We start from the raw sequence: 21269 nt of genomic DNA, 5'->3' as shown, positions 1-21269 counted from the left end.
ATAGCCAGACACCATCAGCTTTCTTCACCACATTTGTTTATGCACCCATTGCTGTCTTCAGCAATCATGCTGGGAAGGTGAGTATCATGAAATCCCAGTTTAATAAAACAAAGTGTTCTTGTGTTGAGGGAGTACTTGAGTCCCAATGTCCATCTGCTACCTTAACACTAAACTTATAAATATATGCACATAGATCTATTTCCCCATTATCATATGTATATTTACATATGTACATGCCTATATTTAGACCTCTGTAAATGCTCTTTCCCTCCTAGTTTCTTCCTCTATTTCCTTTCACTTTCTACTTGTCCCACTATTATGTTCAGCCTTCATTTGGGTTTTAGTAATTCCTCTCGGTTATATTGCCCTTGATCAAACCCTACCAGGCCTACTACACCCTGCTAGCCATAGATTTTAGATCACTTGTCCCAGGAACACCCTTGTCCCTGAGGTTGTTAACACCTGCTTCCTTCCTCATCCGCCCCGCCCCCCCCTCCCCTGGAACCATCGTTCCATTGTTTTCTCCACAAAAAAAAGAAAAGCCGGTAAATAGTTCAAGGTCTGTTTCCTGACCTTTAGAAGTATTTTCCTGTGGAGTCTGATGGGGTGTCACGCCTTGGTCCCAAAGTCTATTTCTGGTACTCTCTGGGGACTTGGTGGCTCTGTTCCCCTTGCTGTTCTGTTGCACACCCTTAGTGTTTCACCTCAGTGTGGTGGGTCAGATCGGGCGTAATCCCCACACTGTGATCCAGTGTTGGCCCCCGTAGCGCTATGGGTCAGTGAGAGGTGCCGTGTGTCTCATAGTGGGGCCAGCCCTATGGTCCTCTCTGTGCTTTGGCTGCTCTGAGTGGGAATATCATCCTCAAGGCTGGGTGGGCCAGGATGTGCTCCACTCTCTCTTCCTCTCCCTTCATTTGCTCCTGTGTGCTCTGATCAGACATGTCTCTCTCTCCCTGAGCTGTAGCTTCAGTGGTGTCCTCTGAATTGAATTCTTCTAGGGGGAGGTGGGGCTGTCCACTTAGTTGGGATTGGGGCCGGCCGCTCAGACCCCTCGATTGGTTCCCTGCGACCAAATCAAAACCCCAACGTGTTCCCATCAAGGCAATGCTGACTCATAGTGACCCCATGTGCGTTTCCAAGAATAATTGTTTATTGGAGTAGAAAGCCCAGTCTTTCTCCTATGGAACTGCTGGTAGTTTCGAACTGCTGACCATGAGGATCATAGCCTAACGAGTGGCCACTACACCACCAGGGCTCCTTAGATAGCATTCATTGCTCTTAAGTTAAAAAAAAGTATAAAATTTTAACAAGCCTTGTAATGTAAACTAGTAATAGCTGATGCTGATCTCAGTATTTGAGACTCTAAAGTCATTAACTTACCTTTTTCAAGGCACAAGCCTTTATAACTTTGTCGTATCGCTCCTTCTCGTATTTCTTCCCAAAGAGAATATTGCTCCTCACAGTTCCTGAAAATACCCAGGGCTGCTGGGAAACATAGGCGATTCTCCCTTGCACGTTGATGAACCCCTGCCGGGGGGGCAGTTCCCCCAGCACAGCACTTAACAGGGAGGACTGAAACAGACCAGAAACAAGGACACGTGCGCGTCAGCACTCAGGACAGACAGGATGCACTGACGCCACTCCGCCTCCCTCAGCCCTGAGCACTTTCCTGCAAAAGCGACAGGACACTGGAAGTCACAGGGGCAAAGAACGGTACTGGTCAATGTAAACGAACACCTAGTAAAGAATAAAAGCCAGACAGAGCCTGTTGGCCACACTCTTCAGAGTGCCCTAAATGAAAGGTTGTAATAAACAGACTAATTAAGAATGTTTGCGGCAATCTAGTAGCCGTAGTGCATGCGCCCGGGTGTAAAGTAGCTGTTCTGCCAGCCAAGCCGCGTGTGGATAGTAAATCCGACACGAGGCTAGATGGGCAGGTAAAGGAAGTCTGCTAGTGCCAAGTGCAGGAGCCTGGCTGTGTGCTCGGACAGTTCCATCGAGTGTGTGTATGCAGACCGCTTTCGAGAGTACCCGTGGCACGGACATGAAATCAGTGTATCTGCCCCCGCGCTGCCCACATCACCCCCGCCCTCACTCCACCCCCAATCTGGGAACGTACAGAGCAGGAAAGTGCTCTTACTCCCTGAACATGTGCTGCCCTGCGGTGGGGCTATGGCACTTGAGGAAACGTGTAAGACTTTTCAGAGAAACCTGCCTCACCTCCCGAAGTCCTGCAGCAAGCGTGGAGGTCAGTACTGACCAGAAAGAAGCCCCCACTTTCTCGGCTGTTTCATCCCTGAATAGTGGTCATACGAGTGCTTTCCTTCACGGACATCTCCAGCCGGCAGGAAAGCGCTTCCCACCTGCGCAGCCTGGAGCATCCGGAAGGAAGGAAGCTGGAATGCTACACGTTCTCACCCACGCCGCCTTGCTGCAAAACGAACGTTCTGCAGCACCCACTTTGAGGAAATGCTATTCCTCGTACGCGCCATTCAAAATTCTGTTAAAACAGTTTGGGGCTGAAACCCGAGAATTTAAAACCGGGCTGGGGGAGACGGGGTGGAGGGGTGGAGGTGGGCGGACTGCGTGTCCATTTAACGCACCTTTCCTGCTCCCACCGGTCCAACCACAGCTAACAGCTCGCGGGGTCTGACTGTGAAGGAAAGCTCTTGTAAGGTTGGGGTTTCCGACGCCTACAAATAAAAAGTTGGCCAAAAAAAGTACCCGTTTAAACATAAAGTAACACAAATCACTTCAAAAAGAAAGAAATTAAACACCAGTTATCAACACAGCACATCTTTTTCAGTCCTACTTTAAGGGATGATCTCCAGGAACCCCCTGACATCCAAACCAATTTCCTGGTGGGGTTTGAAGTACTGCCCTCAGAACTTGCTTTCTTGTGCCAGAGCCTCAGGACCACCACTCTAGATACTCAAAGAATTTACTTAAGAGGAAGGCAGGGCAATGTTCTCAAAATGAGAACCTGATGGTACCCTGTAAGTTATTCAAAAACATTCCTCAGACAAATATTCAGCATGGAAGGTTTTGAGTCATTAATAAGTTTTCATTATGAGCCTTAGTTTTTAATTGTGTATTTCAATAGCACCCACAAGGTGGCAGCATAAATGCATGGCATGCCCAGTCCTTTACTGATAGACAATTTGAAATCTTCCATTTTCACTTGATGAAGAATCCTTCCTAGCATTGCTCAGGAGAACATGCTTGACATGATAAAGTCACTCTTGGAAAATAAACTCCTGCATAGGTGGGCCAATAATGGAACCGGAGCCCTAAGTTCACCACCACAACACATGGAGAAAAAAGAAATGCAGCCCAGGATCAACTGAAGAAGAATGGAAGCATTCTGAATTGTGGTGGCTACTGAAACAGTACCATGGACTGCCAAAAGGACAAACAAGTATGTCTTGGAAGAAGTCTGGCCAGAATGCTCCTTGTAGGCCAGGATGGCTAGACTGGGGGACATGCTAGACAGGAGTCAAGTTGCAATGTTCCGTTTTTTGTTAATAACATTTTTTGCGTTCCAGCTTGCAAAAGGTGCAATGATGGAGTTTTACACATTGGGGGACATGTTGGTGGGTGCAGCAGATGCTATTATAGATCAGTACTAGGTGAACACGAGGCAGGGCAACACAGCCCTTGGAGTCACAGGCATGGAAAGAAAGTGCCGAGCGTTTCAGAGGGGCCCTGGTGGCACGGTGACTAAACACTCGATGCGCAACTAAACCCCATCAGCCCCTCTGTGGGGGCAAGGACCTGGAAAACTGCTCCCACAAAGACTGCAGCCTCGGACACCCTATGGGGCAGATCTACTCAGTCCCACCAGGTTGGTAAGAGTTAAGAATCAACCTGAAGGGCATTAGTTTCAACATTTGTACCACCAGCATTCCACCACTAGGGGGACTCAAAGGGAAGGGCCACTGTCAAGGGCCACTTGGCTCTGGGCATCATTCCTGTTCCTTCCCAGTTTTGTTCTATCAGAATAGCTGGAAATCAGCTCCTACGAATGGCATTTTCCCAGACTGGCTTGCAATGTAAGGTCAGCCATGGAGCAAACTAGTCTGAGACTGGGGAGCAGGAAAAGGGACTGAGAAGCAACTGACTCCCACCAACTTTAAGCCACCTCTTGCCCAGTGGCTGCATCTACTCCAGAGCCCCCGTGCCCACAGCTCAGTGCCTTCTGTGGTCTCAACTCACCTAGCTGCCCGGGTCCTCTGGTGGACAGCCCCTCCTCCCTGTGTCCGTACCTGAGGAATGGGGGTGGTGATGTACAAACAGTCTCCTGCTGTAGCTGATCTCTGGATCACCGAGGGGTACATATTTACTGTGTTTGCTCTTTCATCACAGCTGCAACTGGTCCGCTAGTCGACACCCTCTCCCCAGCTACATGATGTAGATCTCATTTCCTGATTAGACCTAGCCTGAATCCGGGGGCTCTGTGCACAGGACCGCAGAATCAGGAGAGGAGTGACTGGGAGTTTAGACCCAGGGGATGTGTTGCAAGTCTAAGAACTTGTTCAGCATTTGTAGAGCATGCTGGCATTCAATGGCGCAAGCAGGTCACATTTCCTATCACGGATACTCAAACTTTTACACTCATGGTATCAGTTGTCTCTTCACCACAGTGACTGGCAGTAAAAGGTTTGTGATCATCTCCTACCCAAAAGCTGTTTATTCCAATTTTATCTAAATATCATAAATAAATCAAGCCTCATTGCGCCACTGGCCATCCTGCCATGGCACACAGGCTGAAATCCTTGAGTTGAGAATGAGTTTGCTGCTGCTTCCTGACCTTGGTGGCCATCAAGGAGGGTAGCACCACACACAAGGCTTGCCCCACCTAAAGACCAAGGTCGGAAATTCAACCCAACAACCTCTCCGAGGAAGAAAGATGAAGCTTCCTGCTCCTGTAAAGATTTGTTGTTGTTGTTGTTGTTGTTGTTGCTAGCTGCGACCCCATGTACAACAGAGTGAACCCCCAGCCCCGTGTCATCCTTGCAATCATGGTCCTGTTCAAGCCCACTGTTGCAGCCACAAATGCAAATCCTAGGTGGAAATTTACAGGCTCTGAAACCCCATACCGGGTTACTGAGTTAGAATGGACTTAATAGTAATGGGTTTGGATTGGGGATAAGCCAACCCCACAGAAAAATCTAAAGCAAGGCCACTTCCCAATATACAAAAAGATGATCTGCTAACGTTGCCATAAAAACATGCAATGTGTCCCCAATCTCCCTCATCTCCAACACTTTCTAAGTGCCTTATTATTATTAGTTAGCCCACTCATTCAATCAATCCTTCAAACACTAGTCTGGCCAATCCTGTGAAGTCTAACATTTCATAAATCTCCCCTTATGTGTCTTACTTCAAACTAAGATAACAATCTGCAAAACCTTTTGGAGATAAGGGAAAGGACAACTTGTCGAAGACCTTATGCTGATTTTGTACTTCACCTTCATTCACTGAAACCTAATTCCCAGTTTGGGGCATTTCATAGTAAAAGCATTAAATGAGCAAGCCACATTTCATATCATGTGTACTGCAAACAGAACATGGAATCCGTGACAACAGTTGCCTCTCAGCCATAATGATCTTGTAATGTTGGGGTTGTTACCTTATCCCAAAAAGCAGTGAAATCTTGCACATGAACTATCGGTTTACCATCTGACGGCAGCTGGCTGTCATGCTGTCTTATCTCATCCAGTAACAGAAAGTTCTACAAGGAAAAGGGAAACCAAAGGTGGCTTATGTTGCAGAAATAAACACACACACGAAAACGATTGCTTCCCGAGACTCTGCAACATGACATTTATATGGCTTCGCTAACAGTTGCAGCAGTCCACTGACAGAGTTCAGGCTGGATTCAGAAGAGGACATGAAACAAAGGATACCATGGCTGCTGTCGAATGAACCTTGGTCCAAAGCGGAGAATACCAGAAAGATGTTTATCAGCTTCATAGCAACATACAAGGCATCCCAGTATGACAGGCTGGCAGATCAAACGAATTCCAAGTAATATAGAAAGCCACTAAAATAAGCATGTGAAATGTTTGGGAAAAAGAAAATGCTAAAGAAAGCGAGCAACTACTGCTCCAAACCAAAAACCAAACCACTCACTGCTGGCAAGTCAGTGCCACTCACAGCAGCGCTACAGGCCAGAGGAGAGTTTCCAAGGCTGCAAGGCTTGACACAAGCAGACGGCCTTCCCCTTCGCCTCGGGAGGGACTAGTGGGCTCCAACTGCAGAACTTTTAGTTAGCCTCAGAGTGCTTTAAGTACTGTCCTGCCGGGGTTCCTGAACATCCTTTCCATCCCCGGTCACCCCCTAAAGTCATTAAGTCGATCATTTTGCAAAGTGTTAATCTGTCAGTAGCTTTTCGCTTGAAAAAACATAGCTGGTAAAATATAGAAATGAAAATGACATCCAGGTTGGGAAAACTGCGCAGTACATCCACTCACGCCTATGAATCTCTCACCGCCCCCGCTGGCAGCTGTGCGATGCTCCCTTCACCTATCCACCCAGCCAACCTGACTGAGCACCGACGTCAGCGTGGGCATTGCCAGTTCTACCTCAGGGGTGACGCTCAGGGGGTGATGCCTCTGCCAGCTTGAACCCCATGGCTTCTCTGACTTCTCGCCCCACTCTAACCCCATCTCTCTATAGCCAGCCAGTGCCAACTCTTGCCTATTTCACCATGATTCACCTCTGCTCTCAACACTTCAACCTTCTTAACACAACAACCTAATCTCCCTCATTACTACTCCTTGCTTAAAATACTGATAGAATTTTACATGAGTCTCTATTCTTCCTGGATCCTTCCCAGCACTTCCAGCGCCACGTAGCCCGTACAAAACACAACGCACAGTGACCTTCCTTTGTCCCCTCTGATAAAGCCTTTCATGCTCAAACCCAGCGGTTCTCAACCTGTGGTTCTCAACCCTTTTGGGGGTCAAACGACCCTTTCACTGGGGTGGCCCGATTTATAACAGTAACAAAATTACAGTTATGAAGTAGCAACGAAAATAATTTTATGTTTGGAGTGGTCCCCCTACATGAGGGGTTCCACAACATGAGAAACTAACTGTATTAAAGGGTCGCGGCGAACCCCTTCAGTCAGCCATCAGAATCTACGTTCACGCTCACTTCATCTGGCCAGCCATCCTCTTGGTCCTCGGAAGATCACCTCAAATGCTAATCCTAATTTGAGCCAGTGCAGGCAGTACCAGCTGGCATCTGTCCTTCTAAGCCCCCAGGGGCCACGTCATTCACACACTTGTATGTGCATGCTCACAAGCAAGGTCCCAACTCCAATAAGATAATGATGCCTCACCCAAAGGCAGCACATCACAGATGCGTTACATGATGACAGCAGAGTTCCACCAGCTGGCTGGCATGTATCAAGTCATTAAAGACCTTGGTACAGACTCACACAGCAGGAGTTACACATCACGTATGTCATCAGTGTTTCTCAAAGTGGGCCATAATACCTCTAGGGGCATGGCAACGATTGGGGGTGGGGGTGCTGCAAAAGCAGATACCTCCACTTTAGTGTGGATATTAAAAAAGCCAACCTCACTGCCGTGAGTAAACGCTAACTCACGGTGACCTGAAATGAGAGGGTCTGCCCAGGACCAGCTGCAAGTCTCAAACTAGAGACCTTGCAGTAGAAGCCCAAAGAGTAATCACCATGCAACCAGGGCTCTTTTTAGGGGCTACTTTTAATTGCCAGGGAGGCATTGAGTATTTCTTTTCCCTCCAAAAAAGGGGGCAGTAGGCCATGTAAATTTAGGAACATATATCATAAAACTTGTCTTAGTGGAAGAAATTTCTAATTTAGTTTAAGGCATAAAGTTCAATATTCAATGATGCATACCAATCCCCCAACTCCTTCAACAACAACAACAAAAGAACCCTATAAAGTGGGAAAGTAAACCTTTTGTGCAGGTGTCCATGAACAATAGGTGTGAGTGAAGAGAGAAGTTAAAAAGCTCACAGCGAATTAGTGGGACTCTGAACCACATGAACAGCTTGTAAACACTCTAGAAGTTCTGGTGCAATCATTCTCTGGAATGGGGTGATGAAAGAGTTGAAATCAAAGTGCCACTGCAACAATGAAGGCATCCCCAAAATTGGTCATGCGGGGAACTCAGGCCAAAAATAAGATTGACTTCAGAGTGGTTGGTAAGTAAGAAAGTAAGCAGCTTTGTTACTTTATGACCTCAGAGGTTCCTTGTACTGGATGTAGAAGCTACTGGAGATTTTCAGTGCTTTGAGGTTGAAATGGGGAGCTTTTATAAACCTATTGGGCATATTCAATGTTGCGGTATTGTCAATTTGAGACTTAGGACTGAAGGGGTGGAGTTTAGCCTGTCAAGCAGGTGGCAGCTTAATGACCTCATTTGGAGGCCCTCTGGAGATAAACAGCTTGCTGGAGGCGAGACACTGGCTCACTCCCTGTGAGATATTACTGAGGACGAGCCTAACGCAGCTGTGCTGCTGCAGCCAGAACTCAGAGTGCTGGAGGAGCCACGTGGAGACCCAAGGCAAGGCTGAGGTGCTTCTATTGCCACTGGATCCACAAGACTTCCCACTGGCCTATGATCTTCATGCATTTGGCATCATTACATGTGTTCCACGAGTCTGAAGAGGACTTTATAGATTGGTATCAGGAAAACAGGCTAATATTGGACTTATGGACTTGATCTGGACTGGGATGGGATGTTTTCTCATTCTTCAATTGCTCTTATATATAAACCTCTTTCTTATACACGAATCTCCCTGGATTGGTTTCTCTAGTCTACCTGGACTAACACAAATGCCAAGAGGGAACTTCCTGGACCTATAAATTGCTAACAAATCCTTTTTTATCTCCCGTGCACGAGGAAAGAGAATGTAAAGCCAGGCACGGTAATAACCTGAATTTTAAGGTGACACTAGATAAACTGAGGCATTATTTTATTTACGATTCCCCTGCAGTCTTCAAAAGTTACTTGTCACCAACCTTGATCCTTCGGATACTGACGATGGCCTCGGACACCTTCTCAATGGCCGCGGGGAAGAAGAGGGTGACGGTCAATCGCACAGCCCCATACAGCGTCACGGCCACAAACACACGGCTGGCTGTGATCACATGGCCCAGGAGCACATAAGTGGTGAAAGTCACAAACACGATTATTTTGCTCGCAACAAAAAATGATGCCAAATTCATTCCTCTAAGGTAAGAACTTCTAAGAACCTTGGAAATTTCCTTCCTGGAAAAGACAGTAGAATATGTGTTTTTAAGCAGGGCAACCAAAGTAATGAATTCAAAGGTTTCTGCCATATAACCCCTCTTTTTATATCAGTCTTTCCCAAAGTAAGCCACATCACTTCCTGGGGGTGGGGGTGGGGGAGTGGGGGGTGGGAGGGCCGCTCATGGAATGATGCAGGGAGGGACTGCAAATGCAGATACTTTATCCTGAATTCCTGACTGGAGTACCAAAGCTGTGCATTGCTAGACGATGCTGAGTCATCACCCCCAGCCGCCCAAAAGTCTTTTTGGCGGTCCATGGTACTTTCAATCTTCTTCCACAAGGCACCAAAATTCAAATGCACCAATTGTTCTCCAGTCTCCTAGATTCAATGCCCATCTTTCACATGCATATGAAGCACACGGTGGTCCTCAAAAGTGTTGCTTTCAACACTCTAAAAAAATCTTGTGCAGATTTACCCACTGCAACTTGTCTTTTGACTGCTGCTTCCAGACAAAATCCTTGACAACTTCAACCTTTTCTCCATTTTCCATATTACCTATGTGTGCGGAGTTTGTCTTCTTTACAATGAATTATAATCCACACGGAAGACTGTGATCCTTGATCTTCATCAGCAGGTGCTTCAAGTCCTCCTCATTTTCAGCAAGCAAAGCTGTTATTTGCATATTATAGGTTGTTAATAAGCCTCCCTACAACCCTGATGCCACATTCTGCTTCATATAACCCAGTTTCTCGGCGATTTATTTGTTCAGCATACATTAGTCTGGTGAGAGGATGCAGCTGTGGTGCACACCTTTCCTGATTTTGGAAGCACGCAGTCTCCTTGTTCTGTTTATACAACTGCCTCTTGGTCAAGGCACAGGTTCCGTGTGAGCACAATGAAGTGTTCTGGTTTTCCCCATAAAGTTCCAGGCTGGGAAACCCACAGAGGCAGTTCTACCTTGTCCTACAGGATCTGGGTTCTTTGAGAGTAACCCATAGCACATGCTGATACCCCAGCACAGCATGAGGACCATTCAACACTCCTTCCTTACTGACCTAAACAGTCATCTAATGTCAAACTTGAAAATTTTGGATGAGTGTGCCAGGTGTGAAGGTTTTGTCAGCAAGTATTTGCATATAGCCTGTACTGATCAGAGAGGGAGATAAGCCAGAAACAGCCCAGTCCTCTAGGAGGTCATGAACTGAGGGGGGAAAGAAAACCCAAACATGTTAGAGAGACAGACAAGAAACAGTGTGAGGCACGGGGCCACATTCGGACAGAGAGCGGCGGTCTGTGAGTCAGTACAATGGAATTCGGGAGGTTGCAGCAGTGAAAGCAGGGAGGCTGACTGGCTCGTCAGGTGTGGCAGCAGCGAGGGCAGAAAAGACGTCTTAAATATCTTGCGGTGAACACAGAGATGTGGGCAGGGATTAGTCTCTGTTGTTCGTTGTTATCAGGTGCCCTCCATTCGGCTCCGAGTACAACAGGGTAAAACTCTGCCCAGGGCCGCAAGGCCCCTTCACAGTTATTGCTTTGCAGAAATATCTAAGTAGTAGTATATGCTGGAGAGCAAAAACTGATCAAATATTTTGACTAGAACCTACAGAAAATTCTAAAAGTAGAAGGCAAAGCGGAAAGGAACATTATTTCTGCAGCACTTTCCACATTTCCATTTAGGATGAATAATGCCAATTCAAATAGTCTGACCCATCACAGTATCGTCCAACCTCTAATCTTCCCAGTTGGGCTCAATGAGCCTGTTACTCTTGACGTTAGGCGCCTTCAAGTAAATGTCAACGCATAGAGAGCTCGTGCGCAACAGCCGAGTAAACTGCTCCATAGAGGAGTTCTTGGCTGTTATCTTCCCGGAGCAGACCGCCAGGTCTTCTCTCGTGGAGCTGCTGGTGTGTTCCTGCCACCAACCTTTCAGTTAGCAGTCAAGTGCCTCACCACTACACTACTAAACCTCCTTTACAGGAACTCAGACTGTACCCTTATTTTAAATGCCATCTCTCCAGCCACCAAAATCTGAAAATTGTTGCTTGTTTGGAAGGTGGGTTACTAAGAAACATTTAAAGTTCCTTTCTTGTTTATTAGTGAAAAGGAAATGTCCTCTTTGCTTAAAGTAGAAATGACACAGCGTTTTAGCTATCCAGTGCCTCACTTGCACAAGAAGGTAGTGTCATGTGCGTATCATGGACTGTGAACGAGCCTTCCTTCCATCAGGATGCCACATTCTTCAACATATAAAGCAACTTTCAATGTCCACAAGTGGATGGCTTTCACCAGCAGACTTGTATTTTCTCAGTCTAGGAGGTTCTTGTTGTCATGGTTGTTGTTACCCTCAGAGCCACTTCCAACTCAGACTGACCCTACGTAAAACAGAAGGAAGTACTGCCCGGCCTGCACCATCTTCACAATCATTCTTTCTCCCATCCACTTGCCTTAGCCACTCTATGATTAAGAGCAAGGGTAGGGTCAGAGTTCATAGAACTGGCTTTAAGGGAAGGCCTTTTCTCCATACAGGACGAGGAGCAAGGTCCTTGTCTCCATTCAGCATCCACAACTCCAACAGTACTTGGAGATCTTCTAGCGTCTTAGCATCATTTTTTTTGGATTCTAGGAGGTCCTCAGTGCACAGACCCCAGGTCCAAAGGATGCGCTCTACTCCTGACTCATTTCTTTGTGGCAGTCAGGTCTCTTCTTCTCTGCTGGACTCTGTCTTCATTACTCTCTTATAAAAGGTGAACCAGGCCACCCCACATGGGCTCAGGACTGTGACCAGAATAATTGTGCTGTATCTTCTCCTAATCCCTTTATAAGTGATTGGCCGATCACATCCTAATCTTACCCTTATAACTGACTGGCGGATCCCATCAGCTCACATCATGGGGGGTGAATCACATGACAACCAGTTAGCTTACATCATTACATAACCGCAGAACCTCTGGGAAATCACACTCCAACCAAGTGGACATAGCTTTTTGGTGGACATAATTTAATATACTGACACTCCATTCTGTAGTTCTCAAAATTCCATCTCTTTGCCATAGGCAAAATACTGTCACCCATCATATCATTCCAAAAGTCTTAAATCAATTTTCAGTCCAGATTTTATCCTGGGCAAAATCCCTTTACATCTGTGGATGTACAAGTTATCTGTTTCCTAAGTACAGCGGTGGAGCAGGCATTAGTCAATGCAAATGGAAGAAAGTAGAGGAAAAGAAGAGGTATTTATGGACTAGTATCAGGTTTATGGATTTGAGGGAGAGAACACTAGAACTGACTGTGATTATGTATGTACATATATATATTTTTAATCATTTTATTCGGCCTCTTACAGCTCTTATAACATTCCATACATCAACTGTATCAAGAATACTTGTACATATGGCACCATCACCATTTTCTAAACATTTATTTTCTATTTTAGCCCTTGATATCAGTTCCTCTTTGTCCCTCCCTCTCCCCTCTCCCAACCTTGTGACCCCTTGATAAATTATAATTTTCATCTTCCAGCGACCACTGGTTCCCTTCACCCACGTTTCTGTTGTTCATCATACAAATCTTTTTCAAAGTGATGTCACCACCGAAGTGTATGATATTGAATACTATAGCAAGAAAACTGCTTTTTTAAAAGAAGAAACAAAACTTGAACAATGGTTACTGTGTTAGGCCAGGCTAGCTAGAGAAACAAATCCAGTGACACTCATAATATGTATAAGAAAATTAATATCAGAAGTAACTGGATATCAAGCGAACATGTCAGCCCAGTCCACAAGCCTGATACTAGTCCACAGGTCCCTCTTCACTCTGAAGCAGCCACATTCAATGATGCACAAAGTAGGGAGATCACAGGATGGTGGGCGCAAAGTGGTGCAGATCCAATGACACTGGCCACAACACAGGGCTTGAAGCAACCACGGTCCGCCAGCAGGAAGGTGAAGGCAGAGAAGGGGAGGTTCCCAGGGCCCTCCTTATGAGAAGGCCACGCCCACAGGGAGAATCATCAGGCCACAGTGACCCGACAGGTTGATTACCACCCCTGCACTTTCATGCATCTTCATGTTGGCATGAAAATATGTAGCTATCACAGCTACAATGGGTGAAGGAGAATAAGTGGTTGCTTAGAGGGCATTGAGTTTATATCACTGGTGGTGGAATAATTTAGAAAAGGATATCAATAATGGCTGTACAACATGAAAAGTACAGTCAATGGAACTAAATTATACATGTGCAAGTTATTGAATTGGACAATGTGTTGTGTGTATATTTTTTTCCACAATGAGAAAAAAATTACATAAACAATGAGTTCAAGAAAGAATATGTCCTAGCATGGAACATGGTGATCATTGTACAACTCTTCTTGATAGGAGTGCATTACTGAATTTTAAGACCTGAGGATGCAGTGCTAATAAAAGCGTTAGAAAAGAGGGGAGGGCACAATAGACACAAGCAAGTCAGAAGCCTAGAGAGAAGACTGACATTAGGTCTCAGGGGTTGGCCAAGCCACAACCCTGTCCTCCAGACTCCGGCGGTTGCTCATGGTCTCTGTATTCTGGATTGAGGCCCCTTGTACCCTGGGCTTCTAATCCACTTTGCCAGCCCAACGGAATACCAATTCTGCTCTTCTGGCTTTGGGCAGCCCCATTCTTCTAGTGTAGATGGTGGCGACCTCATCCCCCTGTCCCCACCAAGCCCCATGCATCTACCCTTTGTGCATGGCAGCCCTGCCTCCTACTCCCAACATTGAACAGTGGTTCCACATTCAATGCCCTGGAAGTCATAAATGGGAGCCCCACACTCCAGAGCCAAATTGGTGATGATCTGCCTTTTTGAAATCCAGGGGAGTGTGGCCCCACTCTTTGAGACCCAGCAGGCTGTGAGTCTACCCTTTGAGACTCCAGAGGTCAGGACCCTACACTCTGAGACCGAGGTGTGTCTACTTAGTCCTTTAGCCTTTGGTCCTTTAGTTCCTTAGTTCTTTGGCCTCTTTGATGTCTGCTCAGCCACTGCCCTGCTCAAGTAAGGGCTACAAGTCTCTTTCAGTGCCTGGGGACATGCGAGTCGACCAGTAAGCCTGGGCCTGAAAGCAGCTCAGCTCTTTCAATGCACAGGGCAGCAAGCCTAATCAGGAAGCGTCCTGCCCAGAGGCACTCAGCTCTCTTGCTCCATGGGTTGGCTCCTACCACGTACCTGGTTCCGCTACTGCTGTTTCTCTTTGTCTGCCTCTTGGGGCCTGGGCTGTCTCCAGGGTCACACTCTCCCGCTTCCTTCTGAACCCTCACCAGAATTGCCTTTGGCATTCAGAATACAACCAAACACCTCTTCTCAGCAATCTGGGTCTTTACCTCCTAGGTACCTTAAAGGGCTTGCTTCTACTCATCACCCAATTCCAAACAGCTTCCACATGTAAGTATCCGTTAGAGGGGAGTCCCACTCTTCTGGTACCAAATTTTGCTATAGTTCACTAGCCCTGCCACCACAGGTGGCTAGCTGAAACAAAAAGAGAGTTAACTCTCTCCCAGCTTAGGGTGTTAGATATCCAAATCCAGGGTGCCAGCTTCAGAGGATGACTTTCTCCTCTCTGTCAGCATTGGACAAGGTTCTTGTCTCTGTCCAGCATCTGAAAACCTGCTATTCATGGGAGAGCTACATGTGTCTTGACATCAACTTTCCTAAGACGTTCTCAGAGCAGGGCGTCCCAATCCAAGGGATGTGCCTCGGTCACAGCTCTTCTTTCTTGGTGATTCTCAGGTTCCTTCTCACGTACAATAAACTGTGATGCAGGACACATCCCAGGAGAACAGACCACACGTAGATCAGATGAGGACCATTCTGGATAATGGAGCTGCATCAGGGAGATACATCGGCACAATAGCTACAACAATAGGCTCAAATGTAACAATTGTGAGGAAAGTGAAGGACCATGCAGCATTTCTTTCTGTTGTACCAGGGTTGCTGTAAGGCAGAACTTGCTCAAAGACACCTGACAATATCCAACCATAATTCCCATGCAACTGATTGGTTGATCACACCAGATCACATCAGGAGAATGGTTACAACATTACGTAAATACTTGCCAAATTACAGCACTGCTAACTGCCATACCACTGAGAATCATGGTCTAGCCAAGTTGACACATACTTTGGGGGGACAAAATTCCATTCTACTTAGCCATCCTGTGGCATATACGTAGGGATGGGGTCCAGAGTATTTAAGTTCACTATAACATAAAGGCATAATTCAACTCCTAATATTATTCAACAGAAACAGGAGAGAAAAGAATGTGAAAACAGGGTATAGTATATACATAAACTTACCTTCTCAAACTGGTAATGAGGTCTGCAAATGACTTTTCCCAAGCATACATTTTTATAATTCTGATGCCAGTTATAACTTCATTCATGGTCCTGATCCTGATGTCCGTGAAAGTTGCAGTCTTGCTCCTAAGGGGAGAGACGGCAGAGATGAGCCATAGGGGCCCAGCCTAACTGCCCTTATCAGAACAAGCTCAGGCAGAGACCATGGATCAAATGATTCCCTAAAGCTCCTTCACTCAGACAAAGCGGGCAGATCCTACTCAAAATACAAACAGAGAAAGACTTCAATTAGGAAGTCAACAGTTTTTTCTAATTCAATAAATATTTTGGAGAACTTGCAGTATGTGCTGAGGAAGATAAGAAAATGAGTTAAGACGCAACCTGTCCCCTCAAGGAGCTCACGCTGGGTAATGAAGCAGAGATGTACCCACATCTAACAAGACACGGTGTAGCTGTGCCGTAACAGGACAGGAATACTGTGGGGACGCAGAACAGGAGCGGCGATTAAATTCTGTTGGAAATGGGAAAGGCAAGAACAGTTTCAGAGTACAGGGAGCATGTCAACTGGCCCCCGAGGAACATTTTTCCAAAGGATAAAGGGAGAAATAAATTCCAAATATGAAAAGCAAAGCAAAACCCATGAGTAAAGGCTCAGAAGAATGAATTCAATGCACCACACACAGCACACCGCCATCCCACTGATGACAGTTATTACCCACCCATCCAGGTCCAACGCTCTGGGAACTGCTTTACGTCCCAGATCCTAATCCACAGCCCCTTTCCTAGCCCACATTCTGCTAAGAACTTTGGATCTTTACAGAGACGTAATTAAGACTGACCTAGCCCTCACTTTATGAAAATAATCCTCCACCCTCTCCCTCACACCAGCCCGCACAGAGAGCTATAAAACACAAACATAACCGAAAAACAAACTCACTGCTGCCAAGTCGATGCCAGCGCATAGGGACCTCATAGGACAGGGTAGAAGGGTCCCTGTCAGTGTCCGAGAGCGCAGCTCTTTTCAGGAACAGAAAGTCCTGTCTCAGCCAACACAACCATGGCAGGCATACTGTTTTTATCATTTTAATTCTGAAACTATGCAGACATGACCTGCTAACAGTAAATGTAACTATTTTATAGACCCATCTCCAGCTCTTGAACACAAATATAGCAGACATATAAAAAGCGGTAGTTGGGTATATAAAATAGTTAAATTTGCTATTACTTAACAGATATTGCTTGCATCATTTCTACAAATGTAAAATTTGCTTAACTAATCAGTTGCCCAGCATAGCAATGATTATGAGGATGGTGCCAGGCAGGGTAGTGGTTTGTTCTGTTGGACACAGGGTTGCTATTAGTCAAAACAGGCTTGACGGCACCTAAAAATGAATAAACAGCTGCTATGGAGTCGACTCCGATTCGTGGTGTGACAACCCCATGTTTGTCAGAGTGGAACTAATCTGGGTCAGGTTTTCATGGCTGATCCCTTCTTCTATGGTGCCACTGGGCGGACTCTTGGTTAGCAGTTGATTTTGAGCAGTTAGCGACCCAAAATCAAGCCCACAGCCATTAAGCCCATTCTGACTCATAAGAACCCTATCAGTGAGTCTCTGAGAGCGGAGATCTTTTTTTTTTTTTTTTTTGCTTCCATGTAGGCATAGCAAGACAACCTCTCTCCCCAACCTGTAAGTTTCCTATTCCCTCTGTAGCATACTTCTAGGGAGGGGGTCAGTTCGGCTCTGATTGGGACCTGTCCTGTAGTCTACTCTTTTTTCATGCACTGCTCCACATGGTTAGGTTGCCCTCAATGTTTGGTGCGCCGTGGTGGGGTCGGCATGTGAGGCCGGAGATCTTTATGGGAGCAGATAACCTGGTCTGTCTGCTGTGAAGCAGCTGGTGGGTTTGAACTGCCAACCTTGAAGATTAGCAGTCCAAATCTTTTACCCAACAGCACCAATCAGGGACTCCAAATGCTGCTTATGGACATGCTACTTAGGGAGGATGCAGGCCCTGGGAAGCCTGCTGGGAAGAGCCAGTGAATGCCTGTACTTTTCCTACTTAAAGATTAGCCTTCAGCCTTACACTGAGCCGCAGTGTCTGCAGCATTTGCAATGAAGAGATAATGAGAGGCAGGCGGTGGGTACTACCAAACACGGGCACTTCTGTTTTTTCAAATTAGTCTTTTCTCTTACCGCAGCGACGAAAACAACTTCCCAATGCAGCTTTGCAAAGGCAGGAGGACAATTATAACTGCCATTCCGGCGAGACATGATATCCCAATCTCCATCCAGAGTAGGGCAGTCACTGCAATGGCCTGCAGTGGTCCTGCCCACAGAAAGTGTAAAAATATCGTCACCTTAAAAGAAAAGGGCAAAGTTTTCAGGCCTGGATTTTTAAAAACAAACACAGTAAAAGCCCAACAAAGAAATAATCTGATCAATACAAACAACCAACCAAGCTCAACAGAAACTATCACAGTTGGCATTACACCCAATCAAGGAAAGAGCCGAGTCTCTACTGCAGGTGGCGCCCCTAAGGCACAATGAGGGGCAGGCTTCAGGTAGACTGGGCAGCATCACTGGCAGGAACACTCTGATTTTGTTTATTTCACAGATGAGCTCAAGGCTTGCAGCTCTTTGCCACAAAACTCGGCCTTTACCTTCCCCCAGTGGTTCCCAGCACCCTGGAAACTCTTATTACGGTGCCTACCACATTCTCAAGTGAAGAAGCCAAGGAGGCGTTAGTTCAAGCTTGATGAATTAATCAGTGAATGAGATGTAGCCCTTGTACACTATGGGGGTCTGACCAGCAGCTCGAATAATGCATTAGATCCATGCAGGCTTTGAAACGGACAGGAGTGATGCAGTAGAGCAGAGTAAGGTTACTGCTGGCTAGGAACCACTTATGCAGCATTACATAGGTAGGCTTGCTCGAATCATAGGTCTAGGGAAAGCAACGATGACCTATCTAAAGCTCTGGGGAGCACTCTGACACACGTGGGGTCATCGACTCAATGGCAACTAGTTTCGGCTAGTTGATAACCTACCACAAGTTCAAATTTATGGAAAAAGGAAAACAATTCGGCAGGCACAGGCAGCTCCGTGTGCTGAGAGTGAAGAAGGGCACACAAGAACTACTAAGTACGTGAAGACACTGCCCTCTGCCTATTTGCTGCCTCCTCAATGTTCCGGGAGCGCTGATGGCATCCTGGGTTATGAATCAGGCTGCTGCTCACAAGATCAGCAAACCCCACGTCCAAACCCACCGGCCATACCGGGTGAGTGGGAAAAAAAGGCTGCCTGTCCTCATGAAGACTGTCTCAAAGGAACACATGGTGACCCAGCAGCTAGGGGCCTAGTTGTGGTTGCCCGAGCGAGGGTGGCCCACAGACTTGAGTGCCCTGGCACTCAAAAGAGTCTGTACATATTTAGGTCTGAAGATTGCCCTGTTGTTTTCTGATGCTTGCAAATAAAGATTTTATTTTAAAAAGAAGAGGTTACTCTCTGAAACCCCAAGAACAGCATGAATCAAAACTGACTCAATGGCAGTGGTTCTGTTTGGCTTTTTATGATGGACACATGTTGTAAGAAGTATTCGAAGAATAAAAGCCTAATCTATAGGACAACACAGATCATTATTTGCAAGTCATACATGAAAAAAAGTGCTATTTGAGTAACAATTTAAAAAACAAACAAACCTTGTTTCATGTCCTCAAAAGAATCCTGGTCTATGCCAGCAACTCACCCGTGACACTGCAGTAGGTTCAAATTCAAAAGGGCACAGAGAGAAAGGGAAGCCGTCCACACCCACTTACCTGATCAAACTTGTTCACATCGTTGGAGAGCAGATTAACAATCTGCCCTGTAGTGGTCTTCCCCATGGCCGAGTTACTGAGGTGGAGCGCCTGACGGAAAAGACACAGATGGCTATTCTCACAGTGATCCCGACCTGTCCTTAGAAAACAGCCAAGTGGAGCTCAATCTTAGGAAATCTCCTGAAGTCCCTAGATGGTACAATCAATGTACACTGCTCCTTATTGAAAGGTTTGAAGTTCAAATCCATGCAGGGGCACCTTGGAAAAAAGGCCCAAGATCGATTTCCCAAAAGTCAGTCTCTGCAGACCCTACAGAACAGAGTTCTACTGTGGGGCCACACGGTGTCACCAGGAATCATAACGGGGTGGTGGACCTAGTTTGGGCCGGGGTCCTGTTTGGTTTTGTATGACTTAGAGATGACCAGGATGACTTGTGGCAGCGGAGTTCCAGGGACTGGCATTGGGTCCCGAACTCCTTTGTGTGCAGCAGCTTTGGTGCATATGGGCAGCAGAGTGAGGAGTAAGAGGTAGGGCTAAACTCCCAATCTCTTGTTTGGTAAAACTTTAGGCACACCACTCAAAAGATGGGGAAAAATAATACTTGAAAGTCAGCCAAAGTGGCTTTTTTAAACCAAATTAAGTGGAAAGGCAGAGGACACTTAGGGGACATGGATTGTGAATCTGGAATGAGTCCTTAATTCTCTGTGTGATAGACATCATCCATGTCAGTTAGGTAACTAACCTATAAGGCTCCAGTGAGATTAAAATGACAAGTATTCATTGAGACATTACTTGGAGAACATTAGATTCTCTATGAGATGAGATGACTGAGTGATATCTGATCTTGGTTTCCTGTCATTAAGGGCACGATATGTACAACTTCATACAAGATCTGACAAGAAACATAAGGGAAGGGCAGTGCAAGTGAAATAAGCAGTAGGTCTCTAAGTAAAAGGAGAGAAAGCATAGAGACGATTTTCAGAATACTCAAAATAAGTTTTGAAAGAGACTGAGAGGCAGGCAGGTAAAGAGTGCAGAAGGCAAAGAGGAACAGTGATTTTTTTTAAGCCTTCACGGTGGCTAAAAGGAGGAGGAGGAGGAGGAGGAGAAGATAGCATAGGCATAGTTGTAGGGAAACGGTGACTCTTATCCCCTGCTGATAAGAATGCAAACGGTACAACTGTGGAAAACAATGTGCTAAATCCTCAAAAAACTGCAAGCAGTACTACCAAATAGACCTCTTGCGGTTTTGAACTCATGGCCTCCCTACAGAATAGGTATAACTGCCGCATAAGGTTTCCGAGATGATGAATCTTTATGGAAGCAGGCTGCCACATCTTCCTCCTGTGGCGCGGCTTGTGGGTCCAAACTGCTGACTTTCTGGTTAACAAGCAACCCCTTTAACCACAGTGCAACCAGGCTTCTTAAGGCCCAGCAATTCCACTCCTAAGTATGTATACAAAAAGACTGAAAGCAGAAAATCCAACAGATACTTGAACACCAATGTCCATTATAGCATTACTCATAGCCAAGAGATAGGGGAAAAACAATTGCCCATCAATGGAGGAATGGGTAAACAAAATGTAGTATGCATATACAAATGGCTAACCATTCAGTCAATAAGAGAAATGAATTCTTGATACATGCTACAATATGATGGAGCTTGAAGACAATATGCTGAGAGAAATAAGTAAATCAGAGAGGACAAACATTGTATGGTCTCAATCATACAAAAAGAAGTGAATCGGCGGGGAGGAGACAAGCCAGTCAGGGTGCGATGTAGCAACAATGAAACATACAACTTTCCTCTAGTTCTTAAATGCTTCCTCCACCCCACTATCATGATCCCAATTCTACCTTACAAATCTGGCTAGACC

At 46.0% G+C, this 21269-nt stretch overlaps 1 protein-coding gene across 3 annotated transcripts in view; it reads right to left on the bottom strand.

Moving 5' to 3' along the window:
- ABCC4 (ATP binding cassette subfamily C member 4) overlaps positions 1-21269 on the bottom strand; it is a 283125-nt gene that overhangs the window by 169990 nt on the left and 91866 nt on the right. For 2 of the 3 annotated variants that reach the window (XM_004709768.2, XM_045296369.1), the window contains exons 5-11: positions 19393-19482; positions 17771-17934; positions 15576-15701; positions 9020-9269; positions 5633-5734; positions 2604-2693; positions 1381-1572 (exon numbers count right to left, since the gene is read on the bottom strand). In XM_004709768.2, coding sequence (XP_004709825.1) covers positions 1381-1572; positions 2604-2693; positions 5633-5734; positions 9020-9269; positions 15576-15701; positions 17771-17934; positions 19393-19482 — 1014 coding nt within the window. The remainder of the gene's footprint in view (positions 1-1380; positions 1573-2603; positions 2694-5632; positions 5735-9019; positions 9270-15575; positions 15702-17770; positions 17935-19392; positions 19483-21269) is intronic. The other variant, XM_045296368.1, reaches the window with a different exon arrangement.

This window comes from Echinops telfairi, unplaced genomic scaffold (assembly GCF_000313985.2).
Source record: "Echinops telfairi isolate 266 unplaced genomic scaffold, ASM31398v2 ScPeMD7_7405;HRSCAF=8443, whole genome shotgun sequence".
Taxonomy (NCBI): domain Eukaryota; kingdom Metazoa; phylum Chordata; class Mammalia; order Afrosoricida; family Tenrecidae; genus Echinops; species Echinops telfairi.
This window is presented reverse-complemented; position numbering and strand designations above follow the sequence as displayed.